This window comes from Myotis brandtii, unplaced genomic scaffold (genome assembly GCF_000412655.1).
Source record: "Myotis brandtii unplaced genomic scaffold, ASM41265v1 scaffold672, whole genome shotgun sequence".
Taxonomy (NCBI): domain Eukaryota; kingdom Metazoa; phylum Chordata; class Mammalia; order Chiroptera; family Vespertilionidae; genus Myotis; species Myotis brandtii.
In genome coordinates, this window is record NW_005370621.1 from 369,992 (window position 1) to 388,384 (window position 18,393).

Sequence of the window (18,393 nt, forward strand, 5' to 3'; positions counted from 1 at the left end):
GGGTGGCATTGCAACCTCCCGATCCGCCCTGCTCTGTGCATGACAGGGGGCGGCGCCCCAACTCCCCAATCAGCCCTACTCTGAGCCCGACCAGGGGCTGCACCTAGGGATTGGGCCTGCCCTCTGCCACCGGGGAGCAAGCCTAAGCCAGCAGGGTCATTATCTCCGAGGGGTCCCATACTGGGAGAGGGCACAGGCCGGGCTGAGGGAACCCCCCTCCCTCCCGAGTGCACAAATTTTTGTGCACTGGACCTCTAGTTAATATATGAGCTTGGAGTTGCCAGATTTCCTGAATTTTCATATGAAGTTTGATTTTTAGGTATTGACAGCAAAATTATTACCAAAAAGAAAAACTGAACCCTATCTGAAGGACTTCTAGCTTCTAGGAATGGTGGACTACGTGATTCAAACTAACCCTCCCTCTGAAAAGAAGAATGTGAAAGAAATATATAAAAACATTGTTTGAAGAATATCAGTGACCAATAGTAACATGAATAGGAAGACAGTTGGAGCTCAGGGAAATGATCCTGAGCTCTTTCTGTCCTGCAGCATTGTTCTATCCAGGAAGGGTGCTAAGAATGGCAGCTTTTGGTGAATTACACAAGTGGGGCTTCAGGGTCCTGCTGGTAACCACTATCACACACTGCCCCCTCTAGAGTACGTAAACAGCACCTTGTAAGAGTGGTTTCCAGACCAGGATGTGCATTGGAATCACTTTGGGAGCTTGTCAGGGACACACCTTTCCTGCCTGGTCCCTTACTTCATCCTCAGGTAGCAGCTCGCTGACCAATCATTGTTGATGCTTTTCATTCATCTCTAAGGACATGGCTTTCTGACTCAGAAAACCAAGCTCAATCACATTATTGTTCCAAATGTAGGAACCCGTTTTTAAAAAATGATATGAGGACTGATAACCCAGCTCTTGGCTTCAGATGAGGTTTGGGAACAGAGGAGAATGAGGAGGCAGGCGGTAACAAGGAGAATTCTTTGAGTAACAAGAACGGGAGAGACAGTGGTCCTTTTGTTTCCATAACCTCTGCTTTCAACCTTGCAGTTACATTTCTGCTAACAGTTTTGTAAGTGGCAGGGATGGGCAACTCTAGGTGCCCACATGAAGGAAATTTGATGTCTGTTGTGGATGTCCCCGAACGAGAGAAACATGAGACTGGGATAGGGACATTTGAGGAGGGCAGGCAGAAATTGTGATTAACTGAACCAATTAGCCATTTCCAGTCCTTTCACAATGTTTTTGGTGGCAGACGGGAGGAAAGAAATAGTGTAAAGAGGAAAAGGGAAAGGGAAAGAGTGATCAGAGAGCAGTTTTATGAAGTTTAAGCTGTAAACTCGGCAGGTCGGTTTGTGTTTGCTCAAATGGCAATGAAAGGGCACAGAGATTCTGCCCATTGTTTTTGGTTGTACCTGCAGACATGGCCACACTCTTGCTCTCTCCCCTTCCTCATCCCTACACAGTACATCCTTATTTCCCAGTGTGGAGCCAAATTGAATAAAGAGGAAAATTGACTTCATGCCTCTTCCACTTTATTTTGGATTTGCAACCTAAGTGCTACCTTTCACCTCCTAAAATCCAAATCAATTGCAAAAGTGGGGAGGGTGGTGGAGCAGGGGCAACCCTGCCCAGCCAGTGTGGTTTCCCTTAGGCTGGTCACTGTATTCCCAAACGCTCATTTAGTTTTGGCTTTGATTTAACTTTCTGGGGTAACATTTCATCTGCACTTTTCTTGGAATATCTTTTCCCCTCAGAAGAGAGCTTTTGTGGAGCAGTTTTTATTTTTTTCTGATATTGACAAGATAAATGGGCTCCCTCAGTGTTAAGCTCAGAATACAGATTTATCTATACTAACTTTTCATATTCTGTATTTTGGTTAATTTTAGGTCTATTTTGGACCAAAATAGATAGGTAGGTGTATTACATGAAAAGGAGGTTAAAATTAGGACCATGGTTGTATGTATTGTAATAAAGAATAAAATGTTTGCAGTGCTTAGCATTCTCACTTAATTTACATTAGAAAGATGTGTTGGATTTTATTTGAATTTCAGTAATAATTTTGCTTCTATATGCTTTCCAAATGCATGTAAAGTAGCTAGTCTTTTTTGTTACCTAAAATCTGGACTACAGTAAACAGGGCAGCATCTATACAGCACCTTTGTGCAAATTAGGAAAGGTGCCTTCAGTGGGAATACACAGGAAAGAGAGGCTGGTGGATGGCCTCTTTGTGAGAAGACAAGGCCACCCCTTCCTCCAGGAAGATGCCAGTCCTTGCCAGGCCTCCTGGCTTGCTGAGAGGAGCTTAGGATATTCCACCCTCACTTACCGGCCTATTAAAAGGTAGCCTGAGGTTACAGACCCTCATACTTGGCTCTCCTCTGTTACATTGTAGAGAATTGGGGTTTTGAAGGGCAGTGTAATCAGAAACCTTCTCCGATACTGAGATGCTTTAGAAACAAAGGCAGGGGATGATCTTTACTTTATAATCATAACGGGTCTGAATTGCTCCACAATTCCTGGGAGGCAAGAATGTCACATTTCTGTATTGTATGGATCAAACTATTTCTAACTCAGCCTCTCCTGTCTGACTTGGCAAGAAGCTCAGTAGTGGCCATTTGGGGCCCCCACCTCTTTCCAGATTATCTATGACAGCTCTCAGGGCCCGGAAAGGGTGCATATGTCCAGGGAAGAATACAGGTCTCTGTGGTTGCCTTCACCTCTACGTATTATCCTCACCATCTGTCTGGGGCGTTTATTACCAGTTTAAGGCAAAATCTGATCAGCTGGCTCAGGTTTTGCCCTAGGCTATGTCTCAGTCACTGATCAACTATGGATTGGGTGCCTATAGGTGAGGGACCCACTCCTGGTCCAATCAGCTATGGCCTTAGAGTGAAGTCATGTGATAGAAACAAGGCAACCTAGTATTTATCTAGATTCTAGAGCAAAGAATTTCACAGGCACAGTAGTGGGCAACCTTAGAGCAGTGGTTCTGCAAGTGTGGTCCTTGGACCAGCAGCATCCGCACCACCTGGAACCTGTTAGAAATGCTTTCTTGGGCTCCACCCCAGATCTCCTGAATCAGGGGCTTGAGGGGAGGGGGCCAGCTGTCTGCATTTTATTAGATCCCTGAGATGGTTCCAATGCATGCTCAAGTATGAGAACCATTGCCTTAGCTTAAGCAAGCAACACATAGATTAAAAATGAACGTTTCAATGAAATCATGAGAGAAAGACAGTTCAGCTTTAACCAAAGTGGGAGTGTTGCTGCAAGTTGCCCCTAAGGATCAGGAGAAAATGGTGTTTGCTATAAATCCTGATTTCATGGACGTCAGAATATCAGTGTTTTCTGGTGTTGAATGATCTGCATTCTCTGGATTGTAGTACCTGCCCGAAATCACGAGCTAGGATAAGTACTGTCATCCCCACCCCTCCTTCCCACAGGACACTTTCCTGACCCTCCCAATGCACACTCCCAGTGCAGGCTCGCACCACAAAGTCTGACAAATCTTACTTAATAAGTGATTGTATCTCTGGTTAGGATTCTGTTTTTCTCCAAAAAAATCAGTTAACTATTTACTTCGAGTCTTGTGACATTCGGGTCATTTACACCTCTCCTGTCTATTGCTAGTCAGGGTAAGGAGTTCAGTTTGTTAGGGGTTTGTTATTGTGGCTCCAGTTTACATGATCATGGATTAAAACAACAACCACATGAAGCAAGAGATAAGATGGGAAAGGAAGTGAAATGAGAAACCTTTGTCTTTCCAGGGGGTATAAGGAGGCTAAAACCTAACACAGGGCCAGGATTAGGGTAAGGTGAGCAGGGCATAAAATTTAAGGGGGTGCCAAAATTTGGTAATCAAGATAAATATTTTAATACAATATTTTAAAAAATAAAAATCCATGCAAAAAAATTCATGTTAAAATATCAAAAATTAAAGTACAGGCCCCAATTCCCTCTTTGGCCTGGCAGTTAATAAACAAGGCGACAACAGCAAAATTCACCCAACCTTGGAGCCATGAGGACTGTTGAATGGACATATTGCCAACTTGGTTTGTTGCAGGATGAGCACTCACTGGTCCCTACAATTGAGTGTAGAAAAGCTATGTCAGGCACTCTAAGAAGTATTGGAATTAGAAAAAAGATACTCTATTCCTAATTGAAGTCCCTACTAGTTGACTTCCTTTATTCACAAAGAATCATCTTGGAACTTCCAAAGCATTCATGTAGCTGGGAATGCTCCTGTTCCCACCGTGCACCTGTTCTTGGTCAGTGGGATGGCTTGTCAGGCCTGTCCTCTACTGTAGGCTTGTTTGGTGCAATGGGATGATGAGACTACCATTTCTCCTTCCCCTCCCCTTAGGCTCATTTATTCGCCATTTTTCTATCACTCATGGGTCTCAGAATCAGAACTGTGTAATGGAAGGACAGCATAGGAGGCATCACTATGTTCTTATCCCAGCTTAGCCACTGAACACAGGTGACCCTGGGCCATTCTTGTCTCTTCTCTAGACTGGGTTTCCTCGTCTGTGACTGGAAGGAATCAAACAAGACCATTCCCTGTTCCTCTCCGCTGCTCAAGCTCTGTGCTTTCCGTTACACTTGAGAGACTTCACATCCACAGGCTTCTCTCTCTCTTTTGTTTTTAAATATATTTTTATTGATTTCAGAGGAAGGGAGAGGTAGAAACATCAATGATGAGAGAGAATCATCCATCAGCTGCCTCTTGCATACTGGGGATCGAGCCCACAATGGGGGAATGTGCCCTGACCAGGAATCGAACCATGACCTCCTGGTTCATAGATTGAGCTCAACCACTGAGTCATGCCAGCCGGGCAGGCTTCTCATTTTTAACTCCTCTTCTCACTCCCCATTCTGAGAGCCTTTCTAATGCCTCAGAGAAATTAACTTCCCTTCTCTCTTTTCCATAATACATGGCTGATGATATGAAAGAAGTATCTAGGATTCACATGTATCAAAGCTGTGATTTCTAAAGAAAAACATAACAGTAAAGATCCACTACTCTTGACCCTTCCATTCACCCAGGGTGCCCTTCATAAATGGCCACGGAAGAATCAATCTGCCTCATCATTTTCCATTCATCAGGCTGATATAGCATCAGTTTATTCCACCAATATTTATTGAATGCCTTCTAAGGAGTGGGCACTTTCTAAGCCCTAAATTAGACAAAGTTCCTGCTCTTATGGTGTGCCCATTTATTCTATGTATACATGTATATGGATGGGTAAAAGTAGACTCATGGTTGTTTATAAGGAAAAAGACATGCAAGTTATGATTATTACAATAGCTTTATTAACTCAAAAGAATGTCACAATGAAACTGTAAACCTACATTTGTTCAACCCTGTATTTACACACTCAGGCAAGAAAAAAAATACCTCACTTTATGATCCTTAAATTAATTATGATTTGCGACTCCCATTTCACAATGCTGGCAACAATTCAATCTTAGGCATTTTTAGGGACCCCTCCCAGAACTCCTCAGGGGCACACAAACATCTAGAGACTCTCTGGGTTCCTGGAAATATGGCTCAGTGGACCTCACTCCCAAACCCTCACGGTCCCCTGAGGGCATATGGCTCCACAGCTTCTGTGCCAGGTTCGCCTGGGGCTCTTTGCTCAGGGTGTGAGTTCCTGTGCTCAAGATCTTCCTCATATAAAGTTTTCAAAATGTGCTTCCTTCTCTTTGGTTTGCATAATAACCATTAAGCCTTCTCCTCTGACATGATTAGGACAAGGGGCAAATACTTGATTCACTAATCCAGAAAGAGTTATATTTTTAGCACAAATTATTAAATGAATACTCATTTGTCAGTCTTTTAATTTTGGTCCAAGACCTTATCTTTGAACATGAGCATACTGTTTGGTTGTGGTTATTTTTTTAAAAGATTTTCATTCATAATTCATTATCTGTAATGCTCACCTTTAATTTCTTTTTTAAAAAATTATTGATTTCAGAGAGAAAGGGAGGGAGAGAGAGATAGAAACATCAATGATGAGAGAGGGTCATTGATTGGCTGCCTCCTGCATGCCCCACCCTGGGGATTGAGCCTACAACCATGGCATGTGCCCTGACTGGGAATTGAACCATGACCTCCTGGTTCATAGGTCAGTGCTCAACCACTGAACCACACCAGCCGAACCACCTTTAATTTCTTTATAGTCATTGGGAACTTACTTGCGAAGTTATATGAGGAAAGAATTGTTTATATATTTTTTATTTCTCCCAAATATATTATAGTATCTAATTTGACAGGATTAGCTAATGCCCATTACCTAATTCTTTCCAAAATATTCAACTTAACTATCTAGAAAAAAATCTCTTCTTATTTATATTTACATTTTACTGGTTTACATATAATTTAATAATTGCATAGTCTAAATAACAAGCACAATAGGCATTAACTGACTCCTGGTAGGCTCATACCTTTTCTGCTGAATGCAGAAATTAGTGAGCAAGTTAGAGAGCTCAGAGAACTCCTTCATCTTCCATTGCCTAATGAATTAAATCTATATCCTTCACCTTTACTCTGGCAGTTTAGGTCCCTCCAAACAAGGTTTGCTCAGCTATCATTCAGGATGGTCTGTGTCTACACTCCACTCGGGACACACTGTGCTAATTGTACCCTGGGCATTTGCTGGTGCTCTTGTCTGATGAGAATGTATGCATTCCCTACATCCCTGTATCTGTTAGGTATAGGTAAGGGTTGCAAGTGATAAAACTCCCCCACCACTCTCCAAAATTACAGGTTTTATTTTCCTCATTATGGTATCTTTTTTTCTTCCTTAATTCCAGCATTTCCCAAGCTTCTGTTATATCAGTATCTCTACTTAGGATTTGTCTTTAAATGGACTCACTTTGTTTTCACTTAGATCTATTTACCACAGAAAATTGTATCAGTGCTCTACAAGGAAAAACACATTATCCCGTGATAAATAAAATGGCACCATAAAAGGGAATTCAAAAAAACATACAACGTATCACCTCCTACCTAGGTTATCTTTGCCTGAGGTATGTTCTGTTTTGGTAAAGTGTTAAAAATTGCCAGCAAAGTTTCTCCTTGATGAAATTAGGATAATTGAAGAAGAATGGAGAATAGAGTGACTTTCTCATTGTTTTTTAAGTCACACCATGTCTATGCACCACCTAAAATAGTCTCCTGTACCAACTAAAATCATCTTGAATAATACATGCTCCACACTTTGGAAAACAATACCTTATTCCTATGAAATGATAAGCAGTTAATGGGCAAGAAATGATTCTTATTCTTCAATATATCTTTGTGATTCCTAGAATCTATTTCTTAGGCCTCTAAACCACCCTACCTCCTTCTAGGGGACCCTGAGGAGCCTCAGGGACCACTGTGTTATTTCATGAGAGAAATGAGCAGTTCTTTCTGCAGCTCTAGCCAGTGGATTGGCCTATCTTCTTTGACATTTTAAGATAGTAGGTTCTTCATACCCATGGTCTTAGGATGGACAACGGTTGTTTTTCCTCAAGCTCATGTGTGTATGTGGCGTGGGGGAAGGGGCACACATGTGGGGGCGGGAAGATAGCAGAGGAAGACAGACGTTTTTGGAGTTCCCTGTGTCACAAAGCTCTGTTCATGAAATGCTCCAGTGCTCTGGAGGTTGGGTTGTGCAGTTTCCTATCTTAGGTCAGTGTTTCTGAGAGTTGGATGAGACTTTGGAGATAATCTTCTCCCCCTCCTCCTCTGCCCACTTCAACCTCCTTGCCTGAAAGAGGAAACTAAGGCCCAGAGAACAGGTGTTCTACCCATGATGGCGCTGCCAGGAAGTTGTTAATTAGAATCACACCTAGATGTTTGAAATCAAAGTCCATCACAGCAGCTCTCCTGTGACTGACCTGAGTTGTTCAAAGACTGTCTTCCTCCTTTTCCAGGCAGTGCTGAGCCCTCTGATAGCCATCGCACTGAAAATATCCCAGATTCACGAGAGAACCGGCCGGAGGGGTCCCACTGTTATAACCTGAAGGAAGAAACCATGACTCACCAGGCCCAAAGGAGAGCGGTCTGCGGGAGACACGTCACCCACGCCTTCTTGCTACCTGTTTGTGCCTCTTATGACTTTGGAAAAAAACCCACAAAAGATAATTTGCTGGTGGGGGTGGGGGGTGGGAAAATAAAAAAATCTGTTTTGTTTGGGTTTTGGTCAGTTCCTCCCAATGCAATGGGGTCTTCAGTTATCTGTTAAAGCTGCACTATCATTTTCCTTGGTATGTTATCACACAAAGGAACATCCCCTTTTGAGAAAGAGTAAGTGGGCTAGGAAACTGTTCATCACGACATCTGGGCATCAGTGGTGCCAGGTGAGAAAAGGTTCTGAAATGTAATGGAGGAGAGTCCAATGCCAGAATTGAGCAGACCCCAAGCCACAGGTACCCTTGGGCAGACCTAAGAAGACCCTCCTCAGCATGGAGGAGGATTTAGCTTTTCATCCAAGGCCAGCTTTTCCATTAGGGAATTTGTAGACCTCCCAATAGTTCACCTTATCCCACCAACCACTTGATGACCCACTTTCCCACCTTCCATCTCCAAAGTCCCCGTGCCACCTTCTCTCACATCTTCTAAAGCTTTCTACACATCACAATGGCACACCATCAACAAAACATATCAAAGGGTGTTCTCTCTTATTTTGTAGATATTATTTTAACTATTGAGTTGGCTGCATTCCTTCAAATTCAGCCATTCATTATGTAGGTGGGAAATCATTTTTGGCAGGACTCCACAATGCGTGTTTAAAATTTTCAGGCCCTCCCTTGATCACATCACTGAGGGTGATACATGGGTTTATACTCATTCCTCCTGGGAAGACAAAATATCACCACGTCTGATCTCTGACGTTTTCTCCGCTATCTTATCTCCCAATAAGGGCCCATTTTTATGCACTTGTTTGGACACAGTTCAGCTCTTACTTATAATGACTGTAAAAGGAGACAATGAAATGCTGTGAAAGTAGGAAATGAAATGGATGCTGGAAGCAAACCTTATTGGTGTGGTGGTACAGTTATGGGCCTGATGAGATGCAGGTCAGAGCGGGGACCCCTGCTGGAGAGCATAGGGTCACAGCTGGCTGGCTGTGCCCAGAAAAAGGGTACCACAGCCTCAGCAGCCTCCCTCTGACTCAGCCAGGACACTGGGCGCGTGGGACCTGTTTGCATATGTTTTGCTTCCTTGGGAACGGCACTCTCACTTATCGTGTCATTTGGACTGATGACGTGGTGTGCTTTGACTGTTAAGCCGTTTGTTATTGCTGTAGTTAGGATTAGTGAAAGCAGGGAAACCTTCCCACTAAGGTTTTTGTTTCTATTTTCTATCTATGCCTGTCAGAAACTTACTAGGACATTTAGTTTCCAATAAAAAAAAGGAATTCCTATTTCAACCTTATGCAAAGATTGTGGAGTTTTGCTTATTTGTTTGTTTTTCAATTTGAGAAACCCCAATAGTGGTCACTATTCTGATAAGTCTGCCTTTCAGAACACTAGCAAGGGCTGGTTTTCATTATCATGACTTTAGGAATTTATTAAATAAATGGAACAGAAAAGACAGATGAATTGCTCAAAACTGCCTCTGGGAGTGAGCAGAAACTGAAATGGCGTTTGATCTTTCATTGTAAGTATCTTCACTTCAAAATAATAAGAGGGTGGCTTTGGGCTAAGAGTCTAAAGAACTAGTTATGAAATCCAGCAACAGAATACAATTTGCCTTATAGCTTTGGTTCTCATCGTTTTTAAAGTGATGGTCCATGATGGCCATTTATTCACTACTCAGCTCCGTGTTGGTCAACACAATTAGTACATTCTTAGGCTTGCCTGCCGGTAAGAAAATACTTATTTTTCCTCAAGTTGCTACTTTTAATCATCTCTAACTTTCCATGTTCAAATGCAAATTAATCCTCATTTTAAAATTCTACTTCTTTATTTCTCTACAGAGTCATGTGTGTCCAGCAGCCCAACTATATATTCATTCATCTAGCAAACAATGATTGAACAACTCTATGCAGAGTCCTGGTTTTGGTGCAGCAAGATGTATAAAATGTTATTCCTGCTCCTGTGAGTTTGTGAGTTGGAAACAAGAGGCTATGACAAAGAATCAGATAGACATGAATGTTACGGTAGAGGCACAGGCAACGTGCTGTGGAAATTCATAGAGAGATTGACTCAGAGAAGGAAGGACTTGGCACTTGAAGGGTTTCCCAAAGAGTGGAGTTTCCTGAGACTTGTAACCATTTACATAATTTCACCAGGGGTAACCATAGCAAGAACAAAGTCTAGGAGTTGAGAGGTGGAAGGGCTGGAGAGTAGGCTTGCTTTGGGTCCAGTGAGGGTGGCTTAGATGAGTGGGGTTGAAGCAGACACAGTGTTATAAATATCAGGTAGAGCAATGCTTGGGCCCAGTGATGGCAAGCAGCTGCACAGCCACCTGTGTTTACAGAGCTTCTCAGCGAGGCTGCAAAGGGAAGGTCCTGCAGTGGCTCTAGGATGCAGCCTCTCTCTGGAACCTGCTGGCATCACATTGCCAAGGTACTGTATCTGCTTTACCTGAAACCCAAGCTCCTATTGCTGAGCTATGCATCCATGTCCTCTTGCCTTATCCTCCAAGAGTGGGAGACAAGAGGTCACTCCTCTGCACATAATGTGCATTAGGCTCTTGAAGACGGAGCTCCAGCCCTCAGTTTTTCTTCAGAGCAAATGACTGGAGAAATCCAAGAAGTTTGTGGGGCCCACAGGAGACAGTCATAGAAGAGACATAGAGTCTGGAAAATGCAAGGGTCACTCTTGTAATCAGCTAATATTGAGGGTGCACTCACGACACCATGCACCTCCAGAGCAGTGACAGCAATGCTATATAACAGTATATACAATATTGCAACATGTGGTTCCCAACCAGGCTGGTAGGGGCTTGGAAATGTGTGTACACATGCCAGGTAGGTGTTTAGTGGAAAGGGACCAAGGATGCTAAACATCCTGCCCGGTGTCACTCCGTCCTTGAGAACAAAAAGTTGTTTTGCCCCCTCCGTGATTCTTGAGTTTATTAGTTGACTTTGAAAATGGGTAGGTAGCCATTACTAAAATGAGATCATTTATCTAATCTCACTGATCTGAAGCGCAATCTCCATCCACAGTATTCACGGGACAAATAGTGTTGCATGACACTGTAGGTCAAAGGGCTTGGACATGGCAGGAAGGCTTTCTGCACAGGGAGCTTAAGACTAATGACCAGTGCCATGGTGCCGCCCTGGGCTGACAGCTGGCTGCCCTGTGCCAGTGCTCTCTGCAGGTAATACAGGCAGTGACAGGGGTAATGGTTGGGGACTTCTCACTGGCCAGCTGTGGGTCAGTGTAAGGCATGGATTCACTTTGGTGGCAATATCCATCAGCCATGGCAGGTCTGGGGACTTTGAAGAGCGCCTGGGGGCATCCGTAGTAACGTTAACAGATGACTCCATTTTATTGCTTGGTCATACACTGGGTATTCTCGAAACACATGGCCACTGGACACTGATATCCCAGCCACCAGCCTTGAGGACATTCCATTCCTGAGTGGAGAAGGGTCTGAGAAATCTCGCACCTTTGGAAATGATGTAACTGCCAGTAAATCAGTCTACAGCAGTTACAACTGGCCCTTCAACAGTTACAAACAGCAAGAGATTATCTGAGGCATCGGAGCTTAGCAGCATGCCTGCGCCACTCCAACCAGCTGGAGGCCTTATCAGTGGGCCCAGCTCTGCAGCTGACAGCCCACCTGGTATGTGAAGCAGCCCGAGTTGCCAGGGAGCATTTTAGGATCCAGTGAGGATATGCATTAGAAACCCATGTCTTTATCATATTTCCATGTCTTTTAGCACCTAGTATGTGCCCTGCAATGTAGGTGAACTGGGGATACCTCACTAAACACTGTTTAAGTAGAATCCTGAAGGATTGTCAGTAAAAGGACTTGAGAGTTTTTTGTGTGGAGGGTTTAAAAATACCCACGCTACATCTCAGGTATGCAAGAGACTCAGCATGAACTACTCTATAACTGACCTTATCATGCTCACCTTCTGGGATGGGGGTACTTAAACTTACTATTCAGGGAGACATTATAAGACTAAAATACTTGGAGAGCCATCACCTCTGAATATTGCCCTTCCCCAGTGACCTGTGAGATTATCATTCACATTTGAGAAGAGGGAACAAGCAAAGACACTCTCCTTAGAGGTTTGCCTCTTGTTCACTTTCTCCCCTGTCATTCACGGAATCCGGGTTCTCAATCCATCTCCATTAATTTTATCATAAGCTTATGGAGGAAGAGGGGATACAATGTCTGTTTCCCTGAGTGAATCCCCCTGGGGTGGCCAATGAATTCTTACTAACCACACAGACACTTTTGTCTGACTGGCCCAGTGGACTTTAACTGCTGGGCCTTTCAAAGGTGGGCTTTGTTTTGTGTAACACCCATGTTCTTGATGCTTGCTTCAGAGTACATATGGGTGTTTCTTAAAGTCAATAAATGCCTGTTAGTGGTATTTCTTTTCAAAAAGCACCTGCCTAATTTCCTGAATCAATAGTTTTTCTCAGTAATGTTTGGTTTCGCAAAGAGATTTACTCATTTGGATGCTGTGTTAGGTCCACATAGAGAATGAAACTTTGACTTATGTCCCTCTATTGATTCCCCCCCCCGCCCCCGATACAAAACAGTGGCAAAAAAGGGAAAGTTTAAGTACAAAATTTATTACAGTAAAGAGATTAAAACAATTTTCTTATGTAAACCAAAATTAACATTTGTTTCACAGGACTACCAGTAGTTGGAAAAACTATCTATTACAATTGCACACTCTGGCTGAAAGCCCAGCGATGGAGCTTGTTCAGGTCAGTGAGTGTACTCAGACCCCAGGGAAAATTTCAGGACTACTGGCTCAGTAGAGGGAAAGAGACAATGAGACAATTGCATTGCTTACAAATGATCACCTTCCTGTTTGACAACCTGCATATCTAGTTGTGACCTTGATGTCAAGAATTCAAATCACAGATGCCCAAATTCATGCTTCTTGTAAATGGACCAGGATTTCCTTTTATGTGGCTTCCTGTGTATTTTTCAGCAATAACAGGGAAGAGAAGGCCAAGGGGCCCCATCCCATCTCAATACCCCTCTTCCTCCTTGAAAGATCTTCATCCTTCTTATCACTGTCCAAATCCTCCTGTGCCCATTCACCAGCTGCTGCCTGTTACCACTAGGAATCATCTTCCATCATCAGTATGATGATCAGATGAGAGGGAACTACACCAAGAGGGGAGGGCCAAGCTCCTGGGCAGAAAACCTGGAGGCCGAATTTACATTTTATTTTATTTTTTTAATATATTTTATTGATTTTTTACAGAGAGGAAGGGAGAGAGAGAGTTAGAAACATCGAGAAAGAAACATCAATCAGCTGCCTCCTGCACACCTCCTACTGGGGATGTGCCTGCAACCAAAGTACATGCCCTTGACCGGAATCGAACCTGGGACCCTTCAGTCTGCAGGCCGACGCTCTATCCACTGAGCCAAACCAGTTAGGGCCGCGTTTACATTTTAAAGGAGAATCCAGAAGATGAACTCTAAAGCAACCTCTGCTGCCTTTTCAGGGGCTTTAACGGATTGCTCCACTTCCTGTTAGGGCCCACTTTCTGAAGGGGGAGAGAAGTCCAAACTGCTCTCTGTGAGGAGGGAAGTAAGACTGGGTAAATAGCATAAAAATTGGAAGTAAATGCATCCCCCTCTATGGACCTTCCTTCATCTTCCTGGAAATAACTATGTTATTGGAAAAGTTTCGTAACTTCTCAAAGCCTCAGTTTATGCATGTGTAAAATGGGAATAACCATTGCACACATCTCTGAAGACAATCAGGAGGGCTAAATAAAAAGCACAGAAAGTTCATAGCACAGAGCATGCCATATAAAAAGGATTCCATAATGGTTAGCTATCAATCCCAGCGTAAATCCTTCACTCGATAGAGTAGAAAACTGAGGCCCAGAGAGAGGAAGATTCTTATCCAAGCTCTAAAGCATCAGGCTGCGTGTCTTTCCACACCCTGCCATCCCACTTGTCCCCTTAGAGTAAAAATATAATGAAGCTGACAAGATTTCTTAGAGGCTCAAGATCCCCTCAGGGTGTTCTTGTATGGGGTCACGGACATGGCTTTTCCTCCCACAATCCCTTGCCTGCTATTATTTTTAGCAGCTGTGCCCCATGAGAGGATGTCCTGGGTGCCAGAGAGCTTCCCCTGCTTCAGCACTCTCGACTTTGCCTCTGGGCATCTTTCCATGGTGTTACTGCTGCCACCCCGTCCACTACAGACTCGGCATAGGATGGTGGTGCCTCTTGGTGAGCTCCACTTTCAACCTCAAATCCAAGATCCATCTCTGTGTACAGAGGTGGAGGGATATCCACGGCCTCTCCCTCTGCAGGACAGGTTTGCTTTCCAGCATCCAGACTTTCTTCATAAGCAGGAGGGTAAAAATCTGGCCTGGGGGACAAAATGCCACAAACATGTACATGTTATTCAAGTGGTTCAGGCCAGAGAGGCATATGATTGCCTCTCTCAGATCACACTGCAAAGTGAAACTGTTAAGAAACACTGATTTTGAAACAGATGTATTTCTTCCCTGGCATCACCAGTTTTTAAAAAACATGTCGCTCCTCCAGCAGGACCCTCTTTCTCAGCCATAAGATATGGGTCCCTGTAGTCACACTTTCCCCAGTGGGTTATTCCAGGCTATCCCCTCTCTCTTACTTGTTGGAACCAAGACTTCTAGAGTGAGATCCTTAGCAGGGGTAGGGAACATGAGGGCCTGAACTGTGGAACTTCTCTACCCAATTATTCAGTCCATTCACAGCCTATCTCCATTCACACATATAATCATCTACTCAATTGCACTCACAGTCTCAGATCCTCACAGCCAATAAAATAATGAATGTAAACCAGTTCCATGAATTTCCTTGCATTACATCAGATGCTTGTCTCTTTCCCATTGCTTTTTCAAGTCTCGGCAGCTAGTTAAAACAAAACAAAAACAAAACAACTAATTTCCCAAGCGATTTAAACTGAGAACTTTATGTAGATTTCAGTTGCAACTTTTTTCCATACCATCAGACCAATGGCTAACAGAACCATTCATGTCTGAGCTGGTAATCTTGCCCAGTGTTGCTAATTGCTGAATCCTTCCAGCTTCTCCATTATGAATGGGATTGGGGGTGGCATGGAGGTGAGGAAGAGAGAGGGTGAGCTTGGTTGAGTTGTGTATTTACAAAGTGAATTCTTCCAGTGCCTACAGGGAGTGTTTGTGATATGTAACCACAACAGAACAGGGACTGCCATTTGTAGGCACAGCTCCCTTCCAAATGTGACCAGGCCCAAAGCCAAATGGCTGAAGCCACTGTCTACTGTACAGCCCACATCTCAGCCTTCACTCAGAATAGCCAAGGCTGTGTCATGGGGCATATGTGCTAAGACACTGAAAACAGTAAGGTGAGCTGTCCCCTAAAGCAGCGGTCGCCAACCTTTCGGACCTCACAGACCACCGGTTGGCGACTGCTCCACTAAAGTGATTTGAGAGGCTCCAGGGTGACTGCTGCCTGCCCCCCAAATCCCATTCACCTCTCCCAACCCTCCTCACCCCTAGCAGTTTCATTCCCAGTGCCCTGGGTTCTACCACTGCAAGCCCATTTGCTTTTATTTTTTTAAAAAAAATTTTATTGATTAAGTTATTACATATGTGTCCTTATCCCCACATTACCCCCCCCCACTCATGCCCTCACCCCCCTGTTGTCTGTGTCCATTGGTTAGGCCTATATGCTAGCATATAAGTCCTTTGGTTGATCTCTCCCCCTTACCCTCACCCTCCCCTACCTTCCCTCTGAGGTTTGATGGTCTGATTGATGCTTCTCTGTCTCTGGATCTGTTTTTGTTCATCAGTTTCTGTTGTTCCCCATTTGCTTTTAATTCCTCAATGTGGGTACCCATTTGAATGCAAATGCTTCTGGGAAATGGAACTTCCCATTGGCTGACTTGCTAGCCATTTTGACTGAGCTGGGCATCTACTAGATGCAGTAGGAAGAGACAATAAACAGGGGCATCATGCTGTCTGTAATTTAAGGCATTTCTGCACAGTGTGATGTTATGTATGTATTAATAAATTTAAGCTACACCCAAAAGGTAATCAATTACTCTTATCAGGAATTTCATACTCTGGAGGCAATTATCTAACATTTATGCAAAATAAAATCATTCTAGATGCATCTTCTAAAATCACTTCTAAAATCACATTTTATCAAACCCAGAGTTCTTGCTGATAAGTATAATAAACATCGGAAATGGGGTTGGATTATTATAATTAGTATCATTAATTAGTATAATAATGTCAAAAATCAAGTCATGGGTAAAAGTGCACTACTTATTCAAAATACACGGAGTAGCAAAATATACAGAGTAGCTAAAGTAATTTAGATGAAGAGGGTAAAAGAATTTATGGAGTCTTGCAGCCCGTACCTTAAGGATGATGCCTGATGTTTTATCCCTAAATGGTCCTGCGGTCAGCCAAAAATTAGGAGGTTTGGGGTTGTCAGATACTAACCATGAGGTTAACTGAAATGTTTTCATATGGTAAAATATATAACAAAATTTACCACATTGGCCAGTGTGCAGTTCACGACACTAAGTACATTCACATTAAATGCAACCACCAACACTATTATCTCCCAAACTGAAGTCCCGTGCCCATTAAACAGTTACTCCCCATCCCCCCGCCTCCTGCCCCTGACAACCAGAATTCCTTACTTCTTAAGGCTGAAAAAAATACTCTGTTGCATGTATACACCACATTTTGTCAATCCATTCATTCACTGATGGCCTAGGTTGTTTCTTCCTTTTGGCTAATGTGAAGAATGCTGCTATGAATATTGGTGTAGATATAGCTGTTCCAAGTCCCTGCTTTCAATTCTTTTGTTTGTATACCCAGAAGTGGAATTGCTGGATCAAATAGTAATTCTGTGTTTAATGTTTTGAGGAACCTCCATATAATTTCCCACAGTGGCTGCACCACTTTACATTCCTACCAACAGTGCACTAGGTTTCCAATTTCTCCACACCCTTGCTGACACTTGGGTTTTCTTTTTAATAGCTATCCTAATGGGTGCACTGTGGCAAGGTTATCTGAATCTTACCACTGGAATATAATTGCTTTCCCTCAAATGAATCTTTCATGCAAAGTATGCTCACAATACCTAAAAGGTTACTAAGCTGGGACTTCACTGAGTTCCTAATGCAGGACTGATTTTATGCCTGCGTGCTCACTTGCTGTGTGGCAGAGTTAGGCTCTGGACTTGCTTCCTTATAACCTGGTAGCTAGATTAAAAGGAATAACTACCAGCTTCTAAGGACAGCTCCCATCATACAACAAAAGAACCTCTTAAATTGGCTTAGGTGAGTTTTCAATGTGTGTGTGTGTGGGGGGGGGGGGGGGGAGGGATGGCGTCTCTGATATAAATTCCATTTACTTCATGGTTTTCCCAGAGACAGCACCATTATTCCTATTAACTAACCCCAGAGCAATCCCCTGATGATAACACTTTGGTTCTAGACATACAGCCCCATGAGACATGTCAAGTGCTCCACAGCAGGGTTAGAAGTCACTCAGCTTTTCCAGAACTCAGGCCCATCTCAACCCTCATCGGTCCTCTGGCTTATCAGCACATACCTGTCCACTGTGGCTGGGGCCATGGCCCTGTGAGCAAGATGTGGTCTGAGCCCATGGCTGAACATCCCTTTGTTTTCACTCGCCTGGCGGTAGGTGCTCCAGAAAATCCCACTCAGAAGGATCACAAACCCCAGAGGCAGAAGCAAATAGGCCAGGATCAGGTTCCACCGACAGTTGAACGTGGAGCCTGAGGAGATGAAGAAGGCCCCCAGGCAGATGATGAGAAAGCCTGTCAGAAGGGCAAGGGCACAGAGGACTGCACCGGTTCTGTTCCGCATCCCTGCTCCTTGGGAACCCGGCTCCCTGACCCTGCCACTCCCCTGCTTCCCCTGCTCAGAGAGAATGCTCATTAGCCAGCTCGTAGCTTTATACGCTCTGGGACCAATTGGCCTTTGGACAATTAAATGAAGCAGGCACTTAGAAGGTACTCATTAACCATTGAAAGTAACTATAATGTATATTGGAGGATTAACCTAAAAACACAGCACTGTGTACTACAGGAAGGAGTGGCTTCTCATTGCTGCCTTGTTCTTCTGAGCTGGAGAGGACCCTCTGCTGACACCAGTTATTTGAGGGGCGGTCTCCCATCATGGATTACAAGAACACTGGTGCCTTAATCCCTACTGTGGGTAATT

At 43.7% G+C, this 18,393-nt stretch overlaps 2 protein-coding genes across 4 annotated transcripts in view; one reads left to right on the forward strand and one right to left on the reverse strand.

The window, feature by feature from the left end:
• Positions 1–9,431, forward strand: part of PGM5 (phosphoglucomutase 5) — a 174,716-nt gene extending 165,285 nt beyond the window's left edge. For all 3 annotated transcript variants that reach the window (XM_005881229.2, XM_005881228.2, XM_014529202.1), the window contains one exon: positions 7,928–9,431. In XM_005881229.2, the coding sequence (XP_005881291.1) occupies positions 7,928–8,017 (90 nt within the window). In that variant the 3' untranslated portion in view covers positions 8,018–9,431. The remainder of the gene's footprint in view (positions 1–7,927) is intronic.
• A 4,086-nt stretch (positions 9,432–13,517) lies between these two features.
• On the reverse strand, positions 13,518–18,107 carry TMEM252 (transmembrane protein 252). Its single transcript, XM_005881230.2, has 2 exons — positions 17,759–18,107; positions 13,518–14,529 (listed from the first exon to the last, which is right to left on the reverse strand). The coding sequence occupies exons 1-2, from the start codon at positions 18,034–18,036 to the stop codon at positions 14,292–14,294; spliced, it is 516 nt and encodes a 171-aa protein (XP_005881292.1). The 5' UTR covers positions 18,037–18,107; the 3' UTR covers positions 13,518–14,291.
• Between the last annotated feature and the right edge of the window lie 286 nt (positions 18,108–18,393).

What these genes read in the sequence shown, in the direction of transcription:
- TMEM252 (XM_005881230.2), bottom strand. Translation starts at nt 18,036, where the DNA reads ATGCGGAACAGAACCGGTGCAGTCCTCTGTGCCCTTGCCCTTCTGACA. An exon ending in GCCCCAGCCACAGTGGACAG is followed by an intron (nt 14,530 to 17,758) that starts GTATGTGCTGAT and finishes TTTGTCCCCCAG; the next exon opens with GCCAGATTTTTACCCTCCTG.